Source organism: Seriola lalandi, unplaced genomic scaffold, assembly GCF_002814215.2.
Source record: "Seriola lalandi dorsalis isolate HSWRI2012SDOR001 ecotype SW California unplaced genomic scaffold, Sedor1 jcf7180002053395, whole genome shotgun sequence".
Classification (NCBI taxonomy): domain Eukaryota; kingdom Metazoa; phylum Chordata; class Actinopteri; order Carangiformes; family Carangidae; genus Seriola; species Seriola lalandi.
The window spans coordinates 5937-26827 of record NW_019523948.1 but is presented as its reverse complement, the minus strand read 5'-3'; the positions used below and the strand labels follow the sequence as shown (position 1 = coordinate 26827).

Below are 20891 nucleotides of genomic sequence, written 5' to 3'. Positions count from 1 at the left end.
TTTGTTTTTTGTTTTTTAATCTGTCTGTATTGTAGCTTTAGTGCCCTGTCTTGCACATGGCATGGGAATTTAATTAAAGATGACACACTGAGCTACACCATAGGATGTAAACAATCCATTCAAGTCCTGCTCTGGTACACTTGGGGCCAGAAAAACTTACACACCTACTTGTTGTTAAAATATGCATCTAGAAACCTTGTTGGATATTTCATCTGTGCTGGAATATTGAGTTGTGGTTGTAAATGTTTCAGACAATGTCAGTAATACCGTACAAATATGTTTGGGCTTTTGTAGCATTTCAAAATAAAAGTGGTTAAGCTGGACAATCTTTACTGACCGTCTTCCAAGTAATTGCCTGAATCTCCACATCTCATCCAGGACTTGTCTTTCCCACGACTGGTAAAGGAGGGGTCAAGTGGGGGGGTGGTCTGGTATGAATATATGACTACTAATGAGGCGGTCCTCATAAAGAACCTTACAATTTGGGTATGAATATGTGACCACAAAGAAGATCTGACAATAGCATCACCTAGCAACTCTTATCTGGAGGAATTTCAGAGTCAAGTCTTCTCTATGAAGCGGCGTGTACTTGGAGAGAAGAGCCCCTCAGGCTGAGAGCCAAATACAGCCGGCCACCCTGACAAACCCCCCTCCCTAAAAATCAATTGAAGAGGCGGACATTGTCTTGTCCAATGTAACCATACACGGACATTAATCATACAACAGACAGAGTGAAAGATGTTGGTCAAAAAAATAGATTAACAAGTTAAGTGTGGGTTGAGTTATGACTTTCTGACCTTCAAATGACAATCACTTCAACTGCTTACAAACACAAATTGTACTTTGAGTATCATTCTAACAGGACATGCTCACCTTTTACAGATGGAAGGAAAACAACATTTTTATTAAATTATGCACTGCAATTAAAGATCAAAGATCAACCATGCATGCAAACTTTCAATTCTTATAAGAAGATTTTATTTGTGTTTTTTATTCAGTATTAACTGATAAATTTCAGGTAGCACTTTCCTCTAAATAGTGACAAAGGTCACATTTTAAACACAATCCTTCACGCAGAAAAAAGTCATTTTGAATACTCTTCCCATTTACTATTGTCAACTTGAGCTTCCACAAATATTTGTTCGTTGTTCAAATATCAGCTTTTTTGAATTAAAAAAAAAAGTTTTATGTCCTCTCTAAGACATAAAAAATCGTGATCTGTTTTTTCATCTCACAAAGACCTGACACCATGATTTAAGATTCAGATATCCGTCACTTTCAAATTATCTAACACACTTTGTGCTTGAGTGTGAACCTCCACTTGAAGGAAACTTCCATCTTAAGCACTCAGGCAGCCCTTTCTGTCCTGTCTTTATTGGTTTTGATACACACTGAGGTACACTTAGGTGTTATTTTCAACTGTGTTAATGCTTAAGATTCTGAGAAGTGGTTTCTGTTGTCATCCAGTTCTCAAAGGTGTCAAAGGTTAACACCCTCTCTAACACAGAAGTATGCAAATGCTCTCATTACAATACAGGCTTCTTTTTATTCACCTATGAGAGCATGCGTCCTGCTGGAGAGCGGACCGCGGCCTCAGAGCGCTCAGCCCAAACACCCCACCCTTCCTCTGGTCCCGGGCTTCTAAGGGCAATGACAACACAAAAGTACTTTACACTGGGGGCTGGGCCTGAATTTTGTGGGTCAGTGAACAGCGGCCGAAGCAGCAACGCCATGTCATTCAGACCCTGTTCCCCCCACACCCCTGGCTTTCCTTACACTTCTTGTGGTATCAGCAAACAGAGAGGTAGACCACTTTTGAAAGCACTGGGGAGTTTTTGTGTGCTGCCAACATAAAGTGCACCTACTGTTTTCCACCACTCTCACAGCAAGGGCCCCCAAAACCCTTGTTAAGAAATGATGGATTCACGCCTTTGTGTTTACATTTTGATGACTATAGCTGACCATCAGTAGTGGAAGAAGTACTCAGATTATTTACTTAAGTAAAAGTAGTCAACACCACACAAGGATTACAAGTAAAAGTCTTACATTTTAAGTCTTTGCAACAAAATGTGCTTAAAGTATAGTTAGCTTATGTCTGTATTACACTATTATATTATTGAATCATGTTGGTCTATTCCTTTATATACTTCTGGATTGTTAATCTATTACATTTCATTGAGTAATCATGTTGTTATGTAAAATGTTGACATGAAAAGTAATTAGAAACTGCTGCTGAATAGATGTAATAAATTATAGAGTAAAGAATAGAAAGTAGCATTAAATGTAAATACTAAAGTTAAATACAACTACCTGAAGTACAGTGCTTAAATAAATGTACTGACTTACCACTGCTAACCGTGCCTCTATGTTTAATATTTATTGTTGTTGATCATTTTTTTCCCTCACATTTGCTTTTACTAGGTGTCCCAGTTGTCTCAATATATATATATATATATATATTTAAACGACGGGTGTATAACAATTTGATGTATTTTCAATAAAGCTAAATAATCTAATAATCTAATATTCATTGTTATAGAAATCATAGTATTTAAAAGTCTACTTGAGCCCCTTGGTGACTTCAGCCAGATAATTAGACAGGATTCAACATGTGGGCTCAGAGTCAGAGGTCTGAAACCACACCATGGGATACACATTGCATTTTCAAGCTAATCCTATGGATTTTAAAGACACTTTATGAGCCTACAAGGTTGGAATTTTCAAGCCATAAAAGATTGTGTAATCTTTTAACTTATCTGAAAACATAAAAATCACACAAGGAAAAACCTGTGCTTTACATCATAACAGAAATAATCGACAGAAACATGAGATATCTCTGCTCAACAATCACGCCACTGTTCATGAGATTCTGAGGGAAATGCAAGGTGAACTGTGCACTTCATTCCTGTACTTGTATTGAATGACACAATATGATACCATGTACTGATAAGCTACGTAAATAAACTAAATCAGAAGCTAGGGTTTGAAGTCACTAATCTCAAGGTCAATACAAGTCTCGCACCAAATCTGAATAAAAACCACAGAGCACATATTGTAAAGTATCTACCAACTAAAGTGTGCTCTGATGATAATAACACCAGAAACCAACTCCAAACCACCGTCCTTTTATCTGCCTCACAAATAGGGATTGGATGTTGTGGAAGCTTCTTTATTCTACACTAAGGCATAATGTGCTGTGTTGTCTGGACTTTGCTGAAAAGCCTGGGCATTGTTTTTTCCTCCATGTCCTCAGTCATCTCATTTTAAAAGCTCCACATGCCACCACTGGAAACACTACCTCCCTTAACTGGAATTTGGGGCGGGTGACTGTTGTCTATGTGGGATGTTTTGTGTGCAGCGTAGCGTTCAGACACAAAAGAGAGAGCACGCTCCGACAGGTCTTCATCTTCTGAAGAGAAGAAATGTGAGAATTTGGTTTAGAAACATGGAGCATTACTCATACATACATGGGTTAAGTCTATTTGTGGCTTTGCCCTGATCACTCATCGCTGCCTGCATTGGCTCTGACCTCATGCATCAAAGAGCAACTGCAGGAAAAAAAAGAAGAACACTGCAGATATAGTCCTGCCAAAGCAAGATATTTGGCAGGACTGTCTCACCTTTGAAATACAAAACCACCACTCATTAACTGACTGCCTAACTAATTTCCTTTAAAGTTACATATCAAATAACAACCATTACCAACTATATAATTACTCAGAGGAACAAAGAGTCATTTGGATATGAGCCTTGGTTCTTTGCTCAGTATTATATTCTCTTATTAGTGTGTAACAGGTTGTGTATTCAAATTTATCCCAGACTGAGGTCACTATAATCCTTCTCGTCTGGCAAGTGGGGGACCAGGGCATGACTGAAAGTGAAATCTCCTTCAGTAAAGACCCGTGTTAAATGTAATGGCTGTTGGCAAAGGGGCCTAATAAAGATGACAGCACACATTCATATGCATTCGTTTGTGTGCTCAGCTTGACGAAGTCTGCCCCGCAGGCTTAACAAAGGGGAGGAAGGAAGCCAGGGGCTGTGGAGAATGCCTGTGGGTGTGGGGTGGCAACACACGCGCACGCGCACACACACACACTCACACACACACACACACACACACACACACACACACACACACACACACACACACACACACACTTGAACACACACTGTGGCCCTCCAGCTTGCGTCCTGTGGTCTCTAAAGTCTGAAGTTATAGCAGTGACAGCTGGGCTAGCACGCTCTGCATGGGCTCATTCTCTCTTTAGCAGCCAACCTCTCCAGCCCCCCCACTCTAACACACACGCACACACACGCACGCACACACATACAAACACACATACACACACACACACACACACACACGCACGCACGCACGCACGCACGCACGCACGCACACACACACACACACACACACACACACACACACACACACACACAGGATGCTCCATCCTGTTTACTGTTTACATTTCACAGTGGCCAGCCAACCTGGGAGGGCTCTACAGTGTGATCACAGGCAAAACAGCTGTTTGTGAGGTAGTGGTGTGGATGGTGTGTGTGTGTGTGTGTTGCGGACGTAGAATTTGGGATTAAACTATAATTTAATTGTTGAGACTGAACATTTATTCTTGACTATGAAAACAGCAGTTGACAAAACAGTCTCACCACCATGTCCATTAAGTAGCAATTCTGGAGCTTTTAATCATATCACACATCTTCCTCAGCGAATGGAGCTGTCTTATTGTATGTTCAAATTTCCATTTTTCTGAGCAATTTTTGTTATCCGTGTTTTGCATAAACAGTGTTAAAAGGACTTCTCATTCCTGTTGGCATAAAAGTTGCAACTGAAAGTTCACTCTTGACCTTGGGAACAACAGTTGAGGAAGATCACATGACACAACAGAAAGCTCCAAAACAGCTACTAATGGACCATCCTGTGAGACTGTTTTATATCAAGTTGTGCAGCCAAATGTTTATATGTCTACTAGAAATGTGAACATCAAAACAATACAAAAATTTCCAGCTGGGATACAGCATATAATTTAATAAAACAAGTGGGACTCACAAATTGTGGTCTTGAGATTTTAAGTATGTGGCAGAAAGGTTTAGTTTTCCAGCTTCACCTGCTGATTTACATTATGTGTGTAAGAGGGAAGTGAGAAGCTGCTGAGTCAAGGTCTGCGCTGTAACGATCACAACTGTTCAGAGGAGGAAAAAGGGAGGACCAGAGAGGGCGACTGGCAGTGTGGTCCACAACAATCACATCACTATTTGGCCAAAAGGGCACCTGCTTTGTTTGAGGTAGGCCTGGATTCAGAGGGTGATGACATGAGACAGCTGAACAATGCAGCACAAACAGGACATACAGTTTGTCCACGTAAAGTCAGCTGTTTGTGTTATTCTGATTTCTCATTCCTGCTTTTAAAATTGTTGATACTCAGTAATCTATTGATGGTGCCATGAGGAGCCAGTGAAAAGTATCTGACACAAGTAGAAAGCAGCTATACCACAAAGAGACCAACAGGGGTCCCTCTTGTTTTGACGATATGCTGCAGTCTACAGCTGCCCCCAAGTGACAGCAAACAGTCAGGGACATAAAATACAGTTGATAAAAGCCTTAGATAAAAGATAGTGAGTTAAAAAGCAAAATCATAGAGCACAAACTCATCTCTGGAACCCGAAAAGTTTTTATTTTTAGTGTTTTTAAATGTTTTAAACGCTAATTAATCTTTTCCATTTAGTAGGTCTTTAACTTGGGCTTTACAGATTTGTGATGGGGGGCACTGGACAACAGCCTCCGAGGTGACACTTATATATATTTGTGGCTGGAAATTCAAGCATCAGACTCAAAACACCAAAAAAACGGGTGCAAAAAAATTAGAAAGAGACACAAAATGACAACAAAGCAACGCAATACAATCACAAAGAGACAAAATTACCAAAAGGAGAGACAAAACCACAAAGAGATGTAATACGACCACAGAGAGACAAACTGCCACGATGATACACCAAATGGCTATAGTTTTATGTGAAAATATCAAAACATAACAATATAAACTCAAATAATTAAGGTTTAGATTTTGACACATGGGCCCTCTGATAAAGGCCACAAGATTAGGCAATGAAAGACCCATCCAAATTAATTACATCTTTTAGGCTGCAAAATTTTAAACAGATCTACTTTTAATGAAATTACACTTGATATGGAAGTGAAACTGGCACATGTGGGACAGTTGGTGATCCAGCTTAGAGGTCTTGTATTTAATAAAAGTACACCAAGATCATTTTTACCCAAATAATATTTACACTTTATGATTCAAAAGCAGGCTGTGGTAGATCTAAATCTCACATGCCCTGTCTTTTGTGCACATACTGTAAACTGACTGTAACATCCGCCTGTAACATCCGCCTGCACCAGCCCTGTTGTGTGAACAGGACCATGTCACGTGACTGGTGCAGGAAGCGGCGTTTGAAGGTGCAGTGTGTCGTTCATGGCACCACGGGGCAGGTTCGTATCCAGTTAACTTCCTACGTCTGTCGGTGTTTCTTCTGGTTGTAGTTCACTCTTGTGACTTGTTTCGGCGACGCTACAAGTGCATATTTAATTAAAGCATTGTGGTGTAATGTGTGTGTGTATGTGTTTGTTTGTGTTTGTAGCGGAAGTGCAGTTTGACAGCTAGCAGGTGAATCCTGGTGGGTTAATCCACCTCTGACGGCTACTTTCACTCTTGTAGATGATGTCGTCCCTTTGTTTGAAAAGCCGAGAAATAATCCTCCGAGGTTCTTTTTGTGCTGTTTTATTTCCTGGTCGGCGAGAATCGAGCCGACCACCGCAGCAGGGCGTCACACTTATTGCAGGGATTACAGAATTTGGCGCAACACGTGTGTAGCAGAATCTGTATGAAAGAAAACAGCATCCTTTCAAACCGGGACACCAGTCTGTGCTGGAGCAGTGGGACACACACACACACACACACACTCACACACACTCACACACACACACACACACACACACACTTTTAGGGCCGGAGAGAACAACAAGTGAATTTCACACGTGTGTGTAAACGTTATTTTTACACGAGAGAAACTCGAGTCAGTTCAAATGTCTGCGAATGTTTGAAATAAGTCACCCTCCTCAGTAAAACCTAAATGTTTGACCTGATGTGTGGAGGATTTATTGCAGGACTGTTATGACACTGCATTAGTTCTAACTAGGTGTTTCCAGTAAATTGCCAACCAAGTGTATGTGCAGTGCAGGCTTCAGGTCTCAGGAATGAAACATCCCCTTGTGAGTGTTGTCAGAAAAATATGTAAACAGTTAGGTAATTAATTTATTATTTTTTTAAGCCACATACCTGTTTCCAGCTTCTTTAATTTAATGTTTACAGGGAACCTCGTATGATAGTGAATTTTCAACTGCTGATTGGACAAAACAAGCTTTTTAAACGCTTCATGTTGGACCTCAAGAAACTTCCTGTTTACTTTTTTCCAATCAGTAATCAATAAATGGAGAAAATAATTAGCAGATTAATCAGTAATGGAAGTAATTGTTAGTTAAAGCCCTAAATACATGCCTGCATTACTTTATATGAAAATATAATATCATCATATTATAACTATGTGATCTATAACTGAAGCCTAATGACCTGATGATTAATAGCAATGTAGTGAAGTTTAAAATCTTCGTCAGTCTCTTATGATAGCGAGTGAATAGTTTTAACATCCCTGCAGTTCTGTTGGAAGACTGTTTTTTCCTGCAGATCACTGGGCTGTGACAAATTTGGCTGCAAAGACACAAACAGGATACAGCCATATCTCTGCAGCGTTTTCTCCAGTCATGAACACAACTGCTCCTCATTGTACATATGGGCAATTTGCTCGGGTTAATATGGGCTTGCTTGGAAACTGGAATCATCACATAATGCAAAGAAATTCTTTGTGGAAACTTCCTTAGAATTTCACCAGAGTAAAAGTCAGTACCAGGAAGTTTTGTGAATACAAGAGTGTGTGAAGATCATTTGAGAGTGATGTGTGATGGGCTGTGCATGCTCCAGACAACAGAAGATGACCTTTTTGGTTTTCTTGCTCACTATTTATGGCATATCTGATGGATAGATGAGTTGATTTGGAACATGGACGTGAAGGGAAGATTTTCTATGGTAAAATGAAAGCAGCTCGTGACTGAGGAGGGGAATCATGTGTTGGAATAAACTGGGAAATGTCTTGTGAATGGCTGCAGAGGAATAATGTCAAATCCTGAATGAAGATAGTGTCTTTTAAGATAATATACCACTTTATTGCATCCTATTGGGGGATTATCAGAATAAGTAATAGCCTAGAAGTCAACAGAAAAAGATGAGAGGAGTACAAGTAGTATTCAGTTTTAAAAAGAGTAATGTAATAAAATAAAACAAATAAAATAGAAAGGAACCAGTGCATTTGTCAAATATAACTTCCCAGCAGTGAAAGGTTTAAGATGTTGTCAATTTTTGACAGCTTTACATAAGATCTGACTGATTTTTCAAAAGTATTGTCCTCAGCAACCCTTTAAAAAAACTAAAGCAGAGGTAAAATCTGGCTGTCAGCTTTCATGAGGTGGCCTTTGCTGTTTGCACTGTCACTGTGTAAACATGATTGTGGAACACAGGGATCCCACATGTTACACTCAGTCATGAAATCAGCTTGATACTGTGTGTCTGTGTTATTTGAGATGTCCATTTGCTCTTCATTGGCACTTTGTTTTCTACTTGGAGGTGAGCAGAAGAGGCTTGAGTAGGGGCCTTGAAGGGATTTTGACTTTGACTCTTTTCTAATGTATGCACCAGATGTTAATTGAATTGAATGAGGCCCATTCCCACTAAGAAAAAAATACATAAAGTTAAGCATTATTTAAAAAGAAATACTCATAAGTCAAAATTGTGACTCTCTAATTACTTCTTTAGCTTCTCCATCTCGCTAATTAAACGATTTAGGGTTTGCAAAATCATCAATAAATTGGTCAAACCTTCCCAGCTCTCTCTAACAGAATTCTTTTACTGGAAGCTAACCCCCACCCCCACCCCCTGAGCAAAGTGCAAAGTCTACATGGCTGCTCCACCACTATCCAGTAGTCACTACACTCACGAGAGTATCACTGCACCACATCACTGCCACTGAAGGGACTGTGGACAGAGACTCTGCTAAGTAATTCATTGCATATCTGTTTCATCTTTGGAGATTTGCATAGGTTCCAGTGTATTTGAAGTGTACATAGACTATTTGCCGCATTCAGAGTGATCATTTTTTGCTTCTGTCTTGGCACTTGGATGTTTAAATGCACCTTTTTGATTTCAGGTGTTATATGTTATGTTAACTGGTGTAACTTTTTCTTTGACATTATTGAAGGAATACAGCAAAATCTACTGCATGTGTGTAGTGTTAAAATGTTGAAGGTTCATATTATGAGTGGGACTGCATTCATTTCGCTGTTGTAGCATTTCTTTTATGTGGCATTCATAAGGAAAGTAAGTGAAGATCATTTTTATTTAACTGAGTTTTTGGGACAGAGGAACTTTCATGTTTAATTTAATTGTATCGCATACTGAAAAGATAAGTTGATTATTCAATTAGTAGATGAACAGAATGTCAATTTTTGATTATAAGGATAATGGATAAACACTTTCAGTCAGTTTTTAAGGACAAATGCCAGAGATTTGCAGGTTCAAGCTTCTTATTTTGAGGATTTGCTGTTTTTTTTCATCCTCTGATAGTAAACTGAAAATCTTTGGGTTTTGGTCAGAGTAACACATTTAAACATGTCACAGGTTCTATGAATTGATCATTTCTGACATTTTTTAGATTGAACAAGAAACTGAAAAAAATTATTGTCAGCTTGGCAGTTGATAACGTAAATCATTTTTATTTGCAGCACATTTTTTCTGTAATTTTCCATGCTGTCGATCATATATTTAGCTTCGATGTGATTTCATAGTTGCTCAGTGATGCTCATTATTTGCCTACATGTAATGTCTCTCTACAGGAGTTTGGACAGTTAAGACCAGAGCATGTTTGTGACCGTGTTCCTCCTTCTGGTCACTCTGTGTGCCCAGGGAGGATATGGAAAGGAGAGAGAAGAAGTACAGAGACCCGGCCATGTTTCGGTTGTGATAGTGGGAGGCACAGGTGACCTGGCAAAAAAGTACTTGTGGCATGGCTTCTTCCAGCTGTACGTTAACCAGGTCAGTAGTGGAAACACCTTTTCCTTCTACGGCGGAGGACTGTCACCCGCTGACACGGCCACACCCCTCCTCTTTGACATCCTAAAGGCAGTGTCATGCTCAAAGGACGTATCTCAGGAGCGCTGCTCTCTTCTGAAAGAGCAGTTCCTTCGACTCTCACAGTATCGGCAGCTGAAAGCCCTTGAGGACTACCAGGATCTGACCAAGCACATTGAGAAACAACTTAAGGAAGAGGGAATGACAGAGGCAGGGAGACTCTTCTACCTCTCAGTGCCAGCTTTTGCATATGCCGATATTGCTGAAAAAATCAACAGCAGTTGCAGGCCGACCAGTGGGGCGTGGTTGAGGGTGGTGCTAGAGAAACCCTTTGGACATGACTTTAGGAGTGCTCAGGTACTAGCATCTCAGCTCGGGAACTCCTTGAAGGATGACGAAATGTACAGAATTGACCATTACCTGGGGAAGCAGGTAAGGACATCCTCCTGGGTGTGTGCCTCTCACCCGTTAATCTGTAATTGAGATGTTTGATTTCATCTTTCTGCTTTTGTGAGAAGGTGGTTGCAAAGATACTTCCATTCAGAACAGAGAACAAGAAGTTTCTGGATCCCATCTGGAACAAGCACCACATCGAGAGAGTGGAGATTGTGCTGAAAGAGACCCTGGATGTTAAAGGTATAATATAAAACCTTTCCACGTTAAAATGTCTAAAACTGACTAGGTGCAGGTTATATTTTTTGTTTACATTAATTAAGTACTAACATTATCCCAAATGTTTACAGCAACTTTCAAACTTAGAAAAATCCATGATTTTAATCAATGAACAGTCCCTTTCATTTGGTTGCCTGTTTGCGTTAGCGTCAGAGAACCACTGATATTTAATGCAAAACTGCTTTATTCAGTGTTTCTTCTGGTTTTAATCACCTGGTGTGTCTGGTTTTTTTTTCGGAGAGGAGGACACCTCTGCAGATAATTTGGCTCCCTCTAAAAACCATCTGAACATCTGAATCATTAGTTATCAGTGGAACAAGCAGAGTAAACATTGGCGGCAACTTGGGTCTCAGCCCCCTTCCCTGACGTCATGTGTCCACCAAACAGCGTCGGAGAACCACTGACTTTATTCTGTATTTTCACCAGGTTCAGTCATAGGATCAGTTTGTTTTAGAGAGGAGGAGACCTCTGTGGATAATTCAGCTCCTGGTAAAAACCTCCCGAACGTCTGGATTGTAAATTTGCATCGCAAGAGAAACAAACATGAGCAAACGTGAGCTGAGCAGACATTAGCAGCAGCTTGGCTCGCAGCCCCTCCAGCATGATTTTTAACATGATCCTGCTTTATTCAGTGTTTTTACCGGTTTTGATCACCTGGTCCGTTTGTTGTGGAGAAGAGGAGACCTCTGCGGATAATTCCAGTAATACCAAACAATTTACACTCAAGGATCCTGATGGAACTGGGAGAAGCTAACTGCACTGACTACACTGATGGTGAAGACACTAACCCCTATGATCCCATCCATGCTACTTCTCGACGTCACCAAATGCTGTCTTTTGTTATTGTTTTGATTGTGAGACACCAAGAAGTTACATACTGTGTGTGTGTGTGTGTGTGTGTGTGTGTGTAAAGATGATTCACATTGCATCAGCACTGTTGAAATTAACTCGTCGTCATGTTGTTTTTTTCTTCAAGGTCGTATTCCCTTCTATGACCAATACGGGGTGATCAGAGATGTGCTACAGAACCACCTGACTGAGGTCATGACGCTGTTGACCATGAAGCTTCCCATGAATCTGAGCAGCAATGAGGAAGTCACGCAAAACAAGCTGAGGGTAATCAGTTCACTGCTGCCCTTAGGAAAGAATCAAGCTGTGCTCGGCCAGTACCAATCATACAAGTCCGAGGTTCAGCAGGAGCTGAATATGACGAAAGACCGCATCACTCATACGCCAACATTTGCAGGTGAGCACTTAACAGCTTTTATTTTTAGTTATTATGATTCTGTTTATTCTTTACTGTTGAGTTGTAAAAAAAAAAAAAAATTTAATAATAACAAATATAGTTAATAAGCTAATAAGTGCTTGTGTTTGTATATTTCAGCTGTACTGGCACACATTGATGAAGCCCAGTATGAAGGTGTGCCAATTCTTTTAATCTCAGGGAAGATGTTAGAGGAGCGGGTGGGATATGCTCGCATACTTTTCAAGAACAACATCTTTTGTCTTCAAAACCACGACAGCATTCACTGCAAGCCCAAACAGATTGTTTTCTACTTTGGGCATGGCAGCCTTAAATATCCAGCAATTCTTGTAAGTAAGAATTTGTTCAAGCCAGTTTTAACGGACGGTGAGTGGAAGGAAGTTACAGAGCATGCTGATATCAGTGTTTTAGGTTTGCCAATTTCAGACTACTATGTTCAAACTCCAACGGAGGACAGGGAAGCGTATGCAGAACTGATCTCTCACATCTTTGCTGGACATAAAAATAGTTTCATTAGTACTGAAAACCTGCTGGCTTCTTGGGGCTTATGGACACCGCTGCTCAATAGCCTATCCAGCTCTTTTCCCCGCATCTACCCTGGTGGTGTAGACAACGGGGACATGCTGGACGTCCGTCTGAAAGGGAAGGACATTAGCTACAACAGCGAGGTGGTGATAATCAGCCCCGATCAGATGGGTGGCATGTCAGCAAGTGGTTTCCAAGTGATGCAAGGCAAATTTCGTAATAATAACATGGTGTCCGCCTGGGCTGAGCAGCTAGTGGAGCAGCTAGCTGCTGATGTGCAGGAAGCGGCGGAGGCAGCCGTGCGTGAGAGCGGCGTTTTCCATCTCGCCCTCTCTGGTGGCTCCACACCCCTCGCTCTGTTCCACAATTTAGCCCTGCACCACTTCTCCTTCCCCTGGAGAGACACCCATGTGTGGATGGTGGATGAACGCTGCGTGCCGCTTACTGAACCGGAGTCTAACTTCTACACACTCTATAACCAACTGCTACAACATGTTAGGATACCCTATTTCAACATCCACCCCATGCCAGTGCAGCTCAACCATCGTTTATGCGTGGAGGAGGACGGGGGAGCACAGCTGTATGAGAAAGAGATCAGCAGTTTGGTTAATGGCTCCAGCTTCCACTTCGTACTGTTAGGAGTTGGCTATGACAGCCACACAGCTTCTCTGTTCCCAGGTACTAAAGTGGATGAACTTGGGGAGAGACTGGTGGCTTTCACTGAAAGCCCTGACAAACCTCACCAGCGTATGAGCCTCACGTTCACGGCAATTAACCGAGCCCAGAAAGTGGCTCTTTTAGTGATGGGTAAAGGCAAGCATGAGATGATCACCCAGATGAGCCGAGTGAAGGACAACCCATTGAAATGGCCTGTCACCGGGGTGAAGCCTGCTAATGGCCAACTTGTGTGGTACATGGACTATGATGCACTTTTCGGATAGGGGTTGTAATCCTTGCTTTTAATCAGACAAATGTCTTTGGAGCTGCTTTAATTCAACAGCTGATTTGGGGGTAAAGAATGTATGAGGACCAGTAGTTTTACATGTTTCTGCTTATTAACTACAATCACATTTACTGATAATTAGTGCTGCATCTTTTTAAAATAATGCCAGCAGATTTCTGATTGATCTCCTACTTTCCAACCAGCCGTTTGTTAGAGTCTAGATACATGAACTTTAATCAGAATAATAAATCCATTATAGCTATCAGTGTCATATGGCAGCTGAAAACAGAAAACCGTTTTTAAAAAACAGCCCCTTCTTGGAGGATTCATTTGCTTATGGGGAAACATGGACACTGTGCAAAGAACATTATACAGTTTGTGGTTTCTCACATTAAAAGGGACGCTTTTTTCCAGCACATGATTTCACCAGCAGTAAAGCGTTGCAACTGGATTATGAACTGGTGATAACTTAATAGCTAAAAGTTAAAAGCTTTGAAAATTTGCTGGCAGGAATGTTTAGAAGTATTTCTAATTAATAGGGGCAAAAACAACGGGTATGGTCCTTTTTACTGAAAGTTAAAACCTCATTTGAATATTTTTCTGTGTGTGTGTGAGAGTGTGAAATGAGTTTGATGGTTTAACTAAGCCTAATTAATATGAGATGAGTGAAAATCTAGACCAATATACGAAGTATACACATGTCTGCAGTTTACAGAGTGCAGACCATGTTGCACTGAGCATCTGATGTTGTAAACATGTCGTGCCTAAAGCCACTTCCAGCAAACACAAGGATTTGTGCACTTATTATAACCCAGGATTGTTGTATGTTTGAATTATATCAGATCTCAGGTGAACTTTGGTGTAATCTACACTTATTGATTGTATGTTTCATATTGTCCAGTGACAGTGAACCCCTGCACAAAACAAAATTGGAAATGAGACTGGTTTCGTAAATAATATATTTTGTTTGCATAATGATAATACAGATACAAACATTTGTAATTAAAATATTTAGGGTGATTCAAAATATTTGGTGCTTCACCAATAAATAGCACATTCCCAACCCACACACATTCACATTCCACGTAGAGAAATCTATACGTGTGATCTTCAGGTGCTTTTTCTAGAGTCCAAACAAGAGTAGCTTTATTTCAATATCAGGTTGATTCATGTTTCATAAAAGTTTTTGCACACCATAAAGTCTTACAGTGGTGTATGATCAAAACCTTTTGACTTGAAAACAAAACTAAACAATCAGCTGTGTTAATAAAGTGAGTTCAAGTGATGGACAGTGTGCAGGATTCTTTGGTTTTCTTTTCATGGTTGATCTATATACCTGTGTCTGAAGGGCTTCTTTAAATGAAAGTGGACTGCAGCTGAATTACAGCAGTCATGTTGTCATTGTGCCTGTGTTTGATCCATAGAAACTGAAAAGGTGCCTGTGATGTAAAGTATATTTACAAAACATTTTTCCTATGTACTATGAGTGTAGCTCCATGCATCACACTGGCACCGCATGACCTCCTCGGCCAGAGGATTAGGAGATTATTTCCAACATATGGTTGCATTTTTAAGTGTTTTTAATTTTCTTTCCTTTTCTTTCCACAACATCGTCACATCCCAGCTGCTTTAAAGTTTGACTTATTAGACGTGAAAGTCAGAAATTGATTTGTGGTGAAAAAATATTATCTGGGGAGTAATATTAATTCTGGCAGTAGGATATAGGGATCAGTTGCAGTACATATCTACTTGTGAAAATGGCAGGTAAAACAAATTTACAAGGTGCACTGGTTGGATTTTCCAGTTTATTTGTATACATTAGTTTGTTGTCACCAAAGCTGTTTTTGTATGACCATTTACATGATGGGGATCACTTATGTTTTGGTACAGCAATCTGCATTTTCCTTTTAATAATTCAACCTGGTCATCCAAGCTGCATCAATGTGAAGTATTTCCTTTTAGTTTTCCTGCTTGAATCTGTTTAATGTACTTTTACCTTCCCAATGAGACAAATATCACTATCAGTACTGTATACAGATCTCACATATGTATTTTTATGTATATAATTATACACTAAATGTGCTGTGTAAATTACATATTTATTAGCTTCCTATGACCAGTTGTTACATGAAACCCATCAACAAATAAAAGCAAACTGTTCTGATAATCAAGACAAACATCTACTTTGTCATACTTCTATGAAGTGAGCATTACACATGAGGAGGATTAAGTCGCTTTCCCTTTTTTTTTTTTTTTTTCTTCCCATGGTTTAAAGTTACCAGCTGCTGGTGGCATGGAAACTACATGAAATCTTAATATGTGGAGTGTCAGATATCAACATGGGACAGCTGGGCTGTTTTATCGCTCATTGTTTCTGCTCTGGTCCATCACAGGCCGCCAGCCAGATTCCTCCTCTCACCATGAAAAAACCTGAACAGACACAAGCAGGTGTTAGTTCCTTTGAACTGAGTCTGTGTATGAGTGGTCCCATACTGTATGTGTACATTTAGAGGAAATTTATTTCACCTGTGCTGAAAATAGAGGCAACCGTCATAATAAGAGACATGTAGTACAGCTCTGGGGTCGTTTCAGCCTGTGAATACACACATATATAAATCATCTTTGATGAACTTTTTGTCTTGGACCTGATGAGCACCAACATTACAGTCATTTTCTTACGCATGCTGCTGCTGTTAGAGTCAGGATGGTTGTACATAGTCCTTGTCCACATGACAGCAGCCCAAACACATGATAGCAAGCCCACAAGCTCTGGGGAACTGGGTCTAACAATGTGAATATCACTGAAAAACCTATTAAAGGAGTTAAACGAGTTATAGCCATAAGAATTGCTTTTTTTGTCAAATATTATGTATGTGTTGTCAAAGCTCTCTGATCTGATTGGATTTACCTGACGCTATGAAGGACAAGGCGATGCAAGCTGACTGGTTGTTCAGGAGAGGCTGCCTGCAGTATCTTGAGGATTTTGGCCTTTGAACAAAACAGATGCCAGTATTAATGCCACGTTCCCTCTTGTACAAATGACCCATGATCTCTATGGCTCCATGCCGTTGCCTGTGTCCTAGTTACCTTGCCATGACGTAGAACTGAGGAACCAGAACAATAGCCATGAACACTGCATTCACTATTTGACTGCAAAGAGAACATTAATAAAGCATCAGTAGTAAAACTAAAGTAAAACACAGTAAAATTAGAATGTTTGAGTTAATATAAAGATATTTTTGCATTACATAAAACCGAAATGTGAATAATTGAAACCTTGCTTACAATTTTAACCTCTTATTCCTTGGTATCCATCTGCTGCTATGATACGCCATGAAGATTAGCATGTGGAGAAACATGGACGTTGGTCATCCAGGCAGACGTGTGCTGTAACAATATTCTTTTTGCTTCGACGTGTTGCGCTCAAGAGGTGGCAGCAGCTCCGCATGTGAGCTGGAGGAAGGATTGTGTTTCAGGCCGCACAAGCACAGAGACATTTGCTCCATATTGTTTTCTCTTAAGGTTAAAACTCTACACAGCTTCAGCTCAAAGGTGAGGTTGTGTTTTTAGTCTGTGCTGTTTTTAAAGATGCAATATTTTCAGGTGGCTTAAGAATAACATCCTGTTCAGGGGCTTTCGTCTTAACAGGAACAGAATAGTTTCCTCATATTATTTAAAAAAAAAAAAAAAAAAAAAAAAGTCCAGTGTTCAATGCTCCTCCTTTGTGAACAGAGCAGCAGCCAACATATCACCTCTGCCCCATATTGACACACAATGAAACATCCCACCCCAAGATATTAAAATCAGTTCACTCCTGATACTCACGCCTGTGGAGTCTTCCAGAGTGTCAGATAAACATCCAGGATGGCTGTTGACTACAGTGGGACATGGGACATGGTCAGCAATGTCAATTTTGAGGGGTATATGGTTGCACTTGGTAAGTGTCAGTGCTTCTTTTAACACTTCTTTGTAAGGATACATAATGAAACTTAATTTGATAGTCTTTAGTTAAATGTTTATGTATGACGAGGGAAATCTTTGTGGATAGTTAACTGAAAAGTTTAGCCTGTGCGAATATGACATTTTCCTCAGCATAATTTTTGTAAAACAGTCATTTAGAGGTGAGCACCATGATCCATCATCAGTATACGTTTTTTTTTTTTTTTTTTAAGACCTGTAGGGTGTTCTAAGTCTATGGAAAGTAAATGTTAATTTATTTCCTGCTCAGGGGATGGTGGATATAAAGTTAACATGAATTTAAACAAGTGAAACCTTTCTGTAACATACACTTACTATCATTTTGAAATGCAGGCATAGATTTTGCAACACGCAAGATTGCCTCGATGTTGAAGCCTCAGAAAGTAATTGAGCAAGATGGAGACTGTTTCACAATCAAGACGTTCACTACTTTCAGAAATTACGAGTTTTCATTCAAAATTGGAGAAGAGTTCAAAGAGGTGACAAAAGGAATGGACAACCGCTCATGCCAGGTAAAAACTTAAGTAAACTGAGGTCACAAAGTTAGACCATGAATGTTGCTGTGATCACTACCACACAACATAAGAAAATAAAAGCAACAAATAATATGTATTTTCCTGTTTGTTTTGTGTTGCACGGTTGTTATCACAAACATATTTAACTGTAGTGCTCTATCTTTGATTTCATTCTCTGTTAGACTGTGGTCAGCTGGGACAATCATAAGCTGGTATGTGTTCAGAAAGGAGAAAAGAAGAACAGAGGGTGGATTCACTGGATCCAGGGAGATGAGCTTCATTTGGTATGACTGCAGTTTTGCCTTGGTGGCCCCTTACAACCCAGTTAGTGTCTAATATGTGATACTGATTCCCAGTATTTTGTGGGCTCAGACAGTCTTTAAATTTTTACATCCACATAAAAAAATTGTATATATTAGATTTATCAGGTACACATGTCAAAATTACCCTTTTGATTCAACTATGTAGTCACTATTACAATGTAACACCAATGCACAGTGGTAAATTTCACAGCTTCCTTTTTTTTTATCTTTTCAGGAACTTACCTGTGAGGATCGAGTCTGCAAGCAAATTTATAAAAGGACTCTGTGATTGTACTTATAATTATTCATGTCAGCTAATACCATTTCAGACTTTGGAGAAAAGAATTTACAGTAGTTACATTAAATAAGCTCAGCCACACAATGTAGCTATTGTACTGTTGTCAGTGGTGGAAGAAGTATTTGTACCAATATTATGACTGATATTTGATACATTTTTGGATTACTAAGACTTATGCCTAAACATGTATAATGTGTATAATCTTGTTATAGATGGTTGGTTTTAGTGCATGAACTGTTTTGCCATATTATTCTCCCACAAAATGCAAAATGAATAAAATTCACAAAGGAGTCACAAAAAAGAGGAAAAGAGAAAATAAAGGAAGAAAATGAACGTCAAGAGTTGGCAAATTCATGTCTACAGTCTCATGTCTACATTGTATAGTAGTCTAGTAATGTCATAGTATAGTAAAATGTAATAAAAGCATAATAGTACATTAAGGTATTAAACATTTTTGAAAAAATGTCATAGTGTAGTAAGGCATAAAAATGTCATTGTATAACAAGGCATGAAAACATCAAAAAACATCATAATATAAAAAGGCATAAAATGTCATAGTATAGTAAGGCATAAAATCATCAGAAACAGTTATAGTATAATAAGGCATAAAAATGTCAAAAACCATCAAAGTATAGTGAGGCATAAAAACGTAAATAAACATCACAGTATAAAGGGGATAAAATGTCTTAAAAACATCATAGAAGTAAGGCATCAAAACGTGAAAAAACTTCATAGTAGTAAGACATAAATGTCAAAAAATGTCATAATATAGTAAGGCATAAAATGTCACAGTATAGTAGAGCATAACATGTCATGAAAACTTCATACAACAGTATGGCAAAAAAACGTCAAAAACAGTCATAGCATAGTAAGGCATGAAAATGTCAGAAAAACGTCATAGTATAGTAAGGCATAGAAACTCATAAAAACGACATAGTATAGTAAGTCATAAAAAGTCATAAAAACGACATAGTATAGTAATTCATAAAAAGTCATAAAAACGTCATACTATAGTAAGGCATAATAATCCATAGTATAGTGAGGCATAAAAAGTCATGAAAATTTTATTTTATAATAGTTCATAAAATCTTCATAGTACAACAAGGCATACAATTATTAAATACAAAAACGTATGGTAAGGCATAAAATTTGACAAAAACGTCATACTATAAAAAGGCATAAAAAGTCATAAAATCGTCATAGTATATCAAGGCATAAAAAGTTATAGTGCAGTAAGGCATAAAAAGTCATAATATAGTAAGGCATAAAAAGTCATAGTGTAGTAAGGCATAAAAAGTCATAAAAACGTCATAGTATAGTAAAGCATAAATACGTCATAGTATAGTATGTCATAAAAAGTCATAAAAACGTCATAGTATAGTAAGGCATGAAAGGTCATAAAAATGTCATAGTATAGTAAGGCATAAAAATGTCATAGCATATCAAGGTTTAAAAACGTCATAAAAACGACATAGTATAATAAGGCATAAAAAGTCAAAGTATAGTAAGGCATGAAAAGTCATAAAAATGTCATAGTATAGTAAGGCATAAAAAGTCATAAAAACGTCATACTATAGTAAGGCATAAAAAGTCATAATATAGTAAGGCATAAAAATCCATAGTATAGTAAGGCATAAAAAGTCATAGTGTAGTAAGGCATAAAATGTCATAAAAACGTCATAGTATAGTAAGGCATAATAAGTCATAAACACGTCACAGTATAGTAAGGCAAAAAAACGTCATAGTATAGTAAGGCATAAAAAGTCATAAAAACGACATACTATATTAAGGCATAAAAAGTCATAAAAACGTCATAGTATAGCAGGGCATAAAAATGTTATGGTATAGTAAGGCATGAAAAGTCATAAAAACGGCATAGTATAGTAAGGCATACAAAGTCATAAAAACGACATAGTATAGTGAGGCATAAAAAGTCATAAAAACGTCATAGTATAGTAAGGTATAAAAAGTCATAGTATAGTAAGGCATAAAAAGTCATAAAAACGACATAGTATAGTAAGGCATAAAAAGTCATAGTATAGTAATGCATAAAAAGTCATAGAAATGTCATAGCATAATAAGGCATAAAAAGTCATAAAAACGTCATAGTATAGTAAGGTATAAAAAGTCATTGTATAGTA

General features: G+C 38.8%; 3 protein-coding genes across 4 annotated transcripts; 2 read left to right on the top strand and 1 right to left on the bottom strand.

The window, feature by feature from the left end:
• The first annotated feature begins 6438 nt into the window (after positions 1 to 6438).
• On the top strand, positions 6439 to 14942 carry h6pd (hexose-6-phosphate dehydrogenase (glucose 1-dehydrogenase)). 2 transcript variants are annotated; one of them, XM_023401051.2, is made up of 5 exons: positions 6439 to 6508; positions 10019 to 10685; positions 10772 to 10889; positions 11902 to 12171; positions 12310 to 14942. In XM_023401051.2, exons 2-5 carry the CDS (start codon positions 10044 to 10046, stop codon positions 13653 to 13655), a joined length of 2376 nt encoding a protein of 791 aa, XP_023256819.1. In that variant the 5' UTR covers positions 6439 to 6508; positions 10019 to 10043; the 3' UTR covers positions 13656 to 14942. The 2 variants fall into 2 exon arrangements, with proteins under 2 accessions (XP_023256819.1, XP_023256821.1); XM_023401053.2 differs by lacking the exon at positions 6439 to 6508 and adding an exon at positions 8931 to 9183.
• A 585-nt stretch (positions 14943 to 15527) lies between these two features.
• Positions 15528 to 17272, bottom strand: LOC147819448 (uncharacterized). Its single transcript, XM_087172586.1, has 6 exons — positions 16943 to 17272; positions 16745 to 16807; positions 16566 to 16645; positions 16337 to 16467; positions 16184 to 16250; positions 15528 to 16087 (listed from the first exon to the last, which is right to left on the bottom strand). Exons 1-6 carry the CDS (start codon positions 17014 to 17016, stop codon positions 16023 to 16025), a joined length of 480 nt encoding a protein of 159 aa, XP_087028712.1. The 5' UTR covers positions 17017 to 17272; the 3' UTR covers positions 15528 to 16022.
• A 205-nt stretch (positions 17273 to 17477) lies between these two features.
• rbp7b (retinol binding protein 7b, cellular) lies at positions 17478 to 19089 on the top strand. Its single transcript, XM_023401055.2, has 4 exons — positions 17478 to 17594; positions 17969 to 18147; positions 18333 to 18434; positions 18688 to 19089. The coding sequence occupies exons 1-4, from the start codon at positions 17522 to 17524 to the stop codon at positions 18739 to 18741; spliced, it is 408 nt and encodes a 135-aa protein (XP_023256823.1). The 5' UTR covers positions 17478 to 17521; the 3' UTR covers positions 18742 to 19089.
• The last annotated feature ends 1802 nt before the right edge of the window (positions 19090 to 20891 follow it).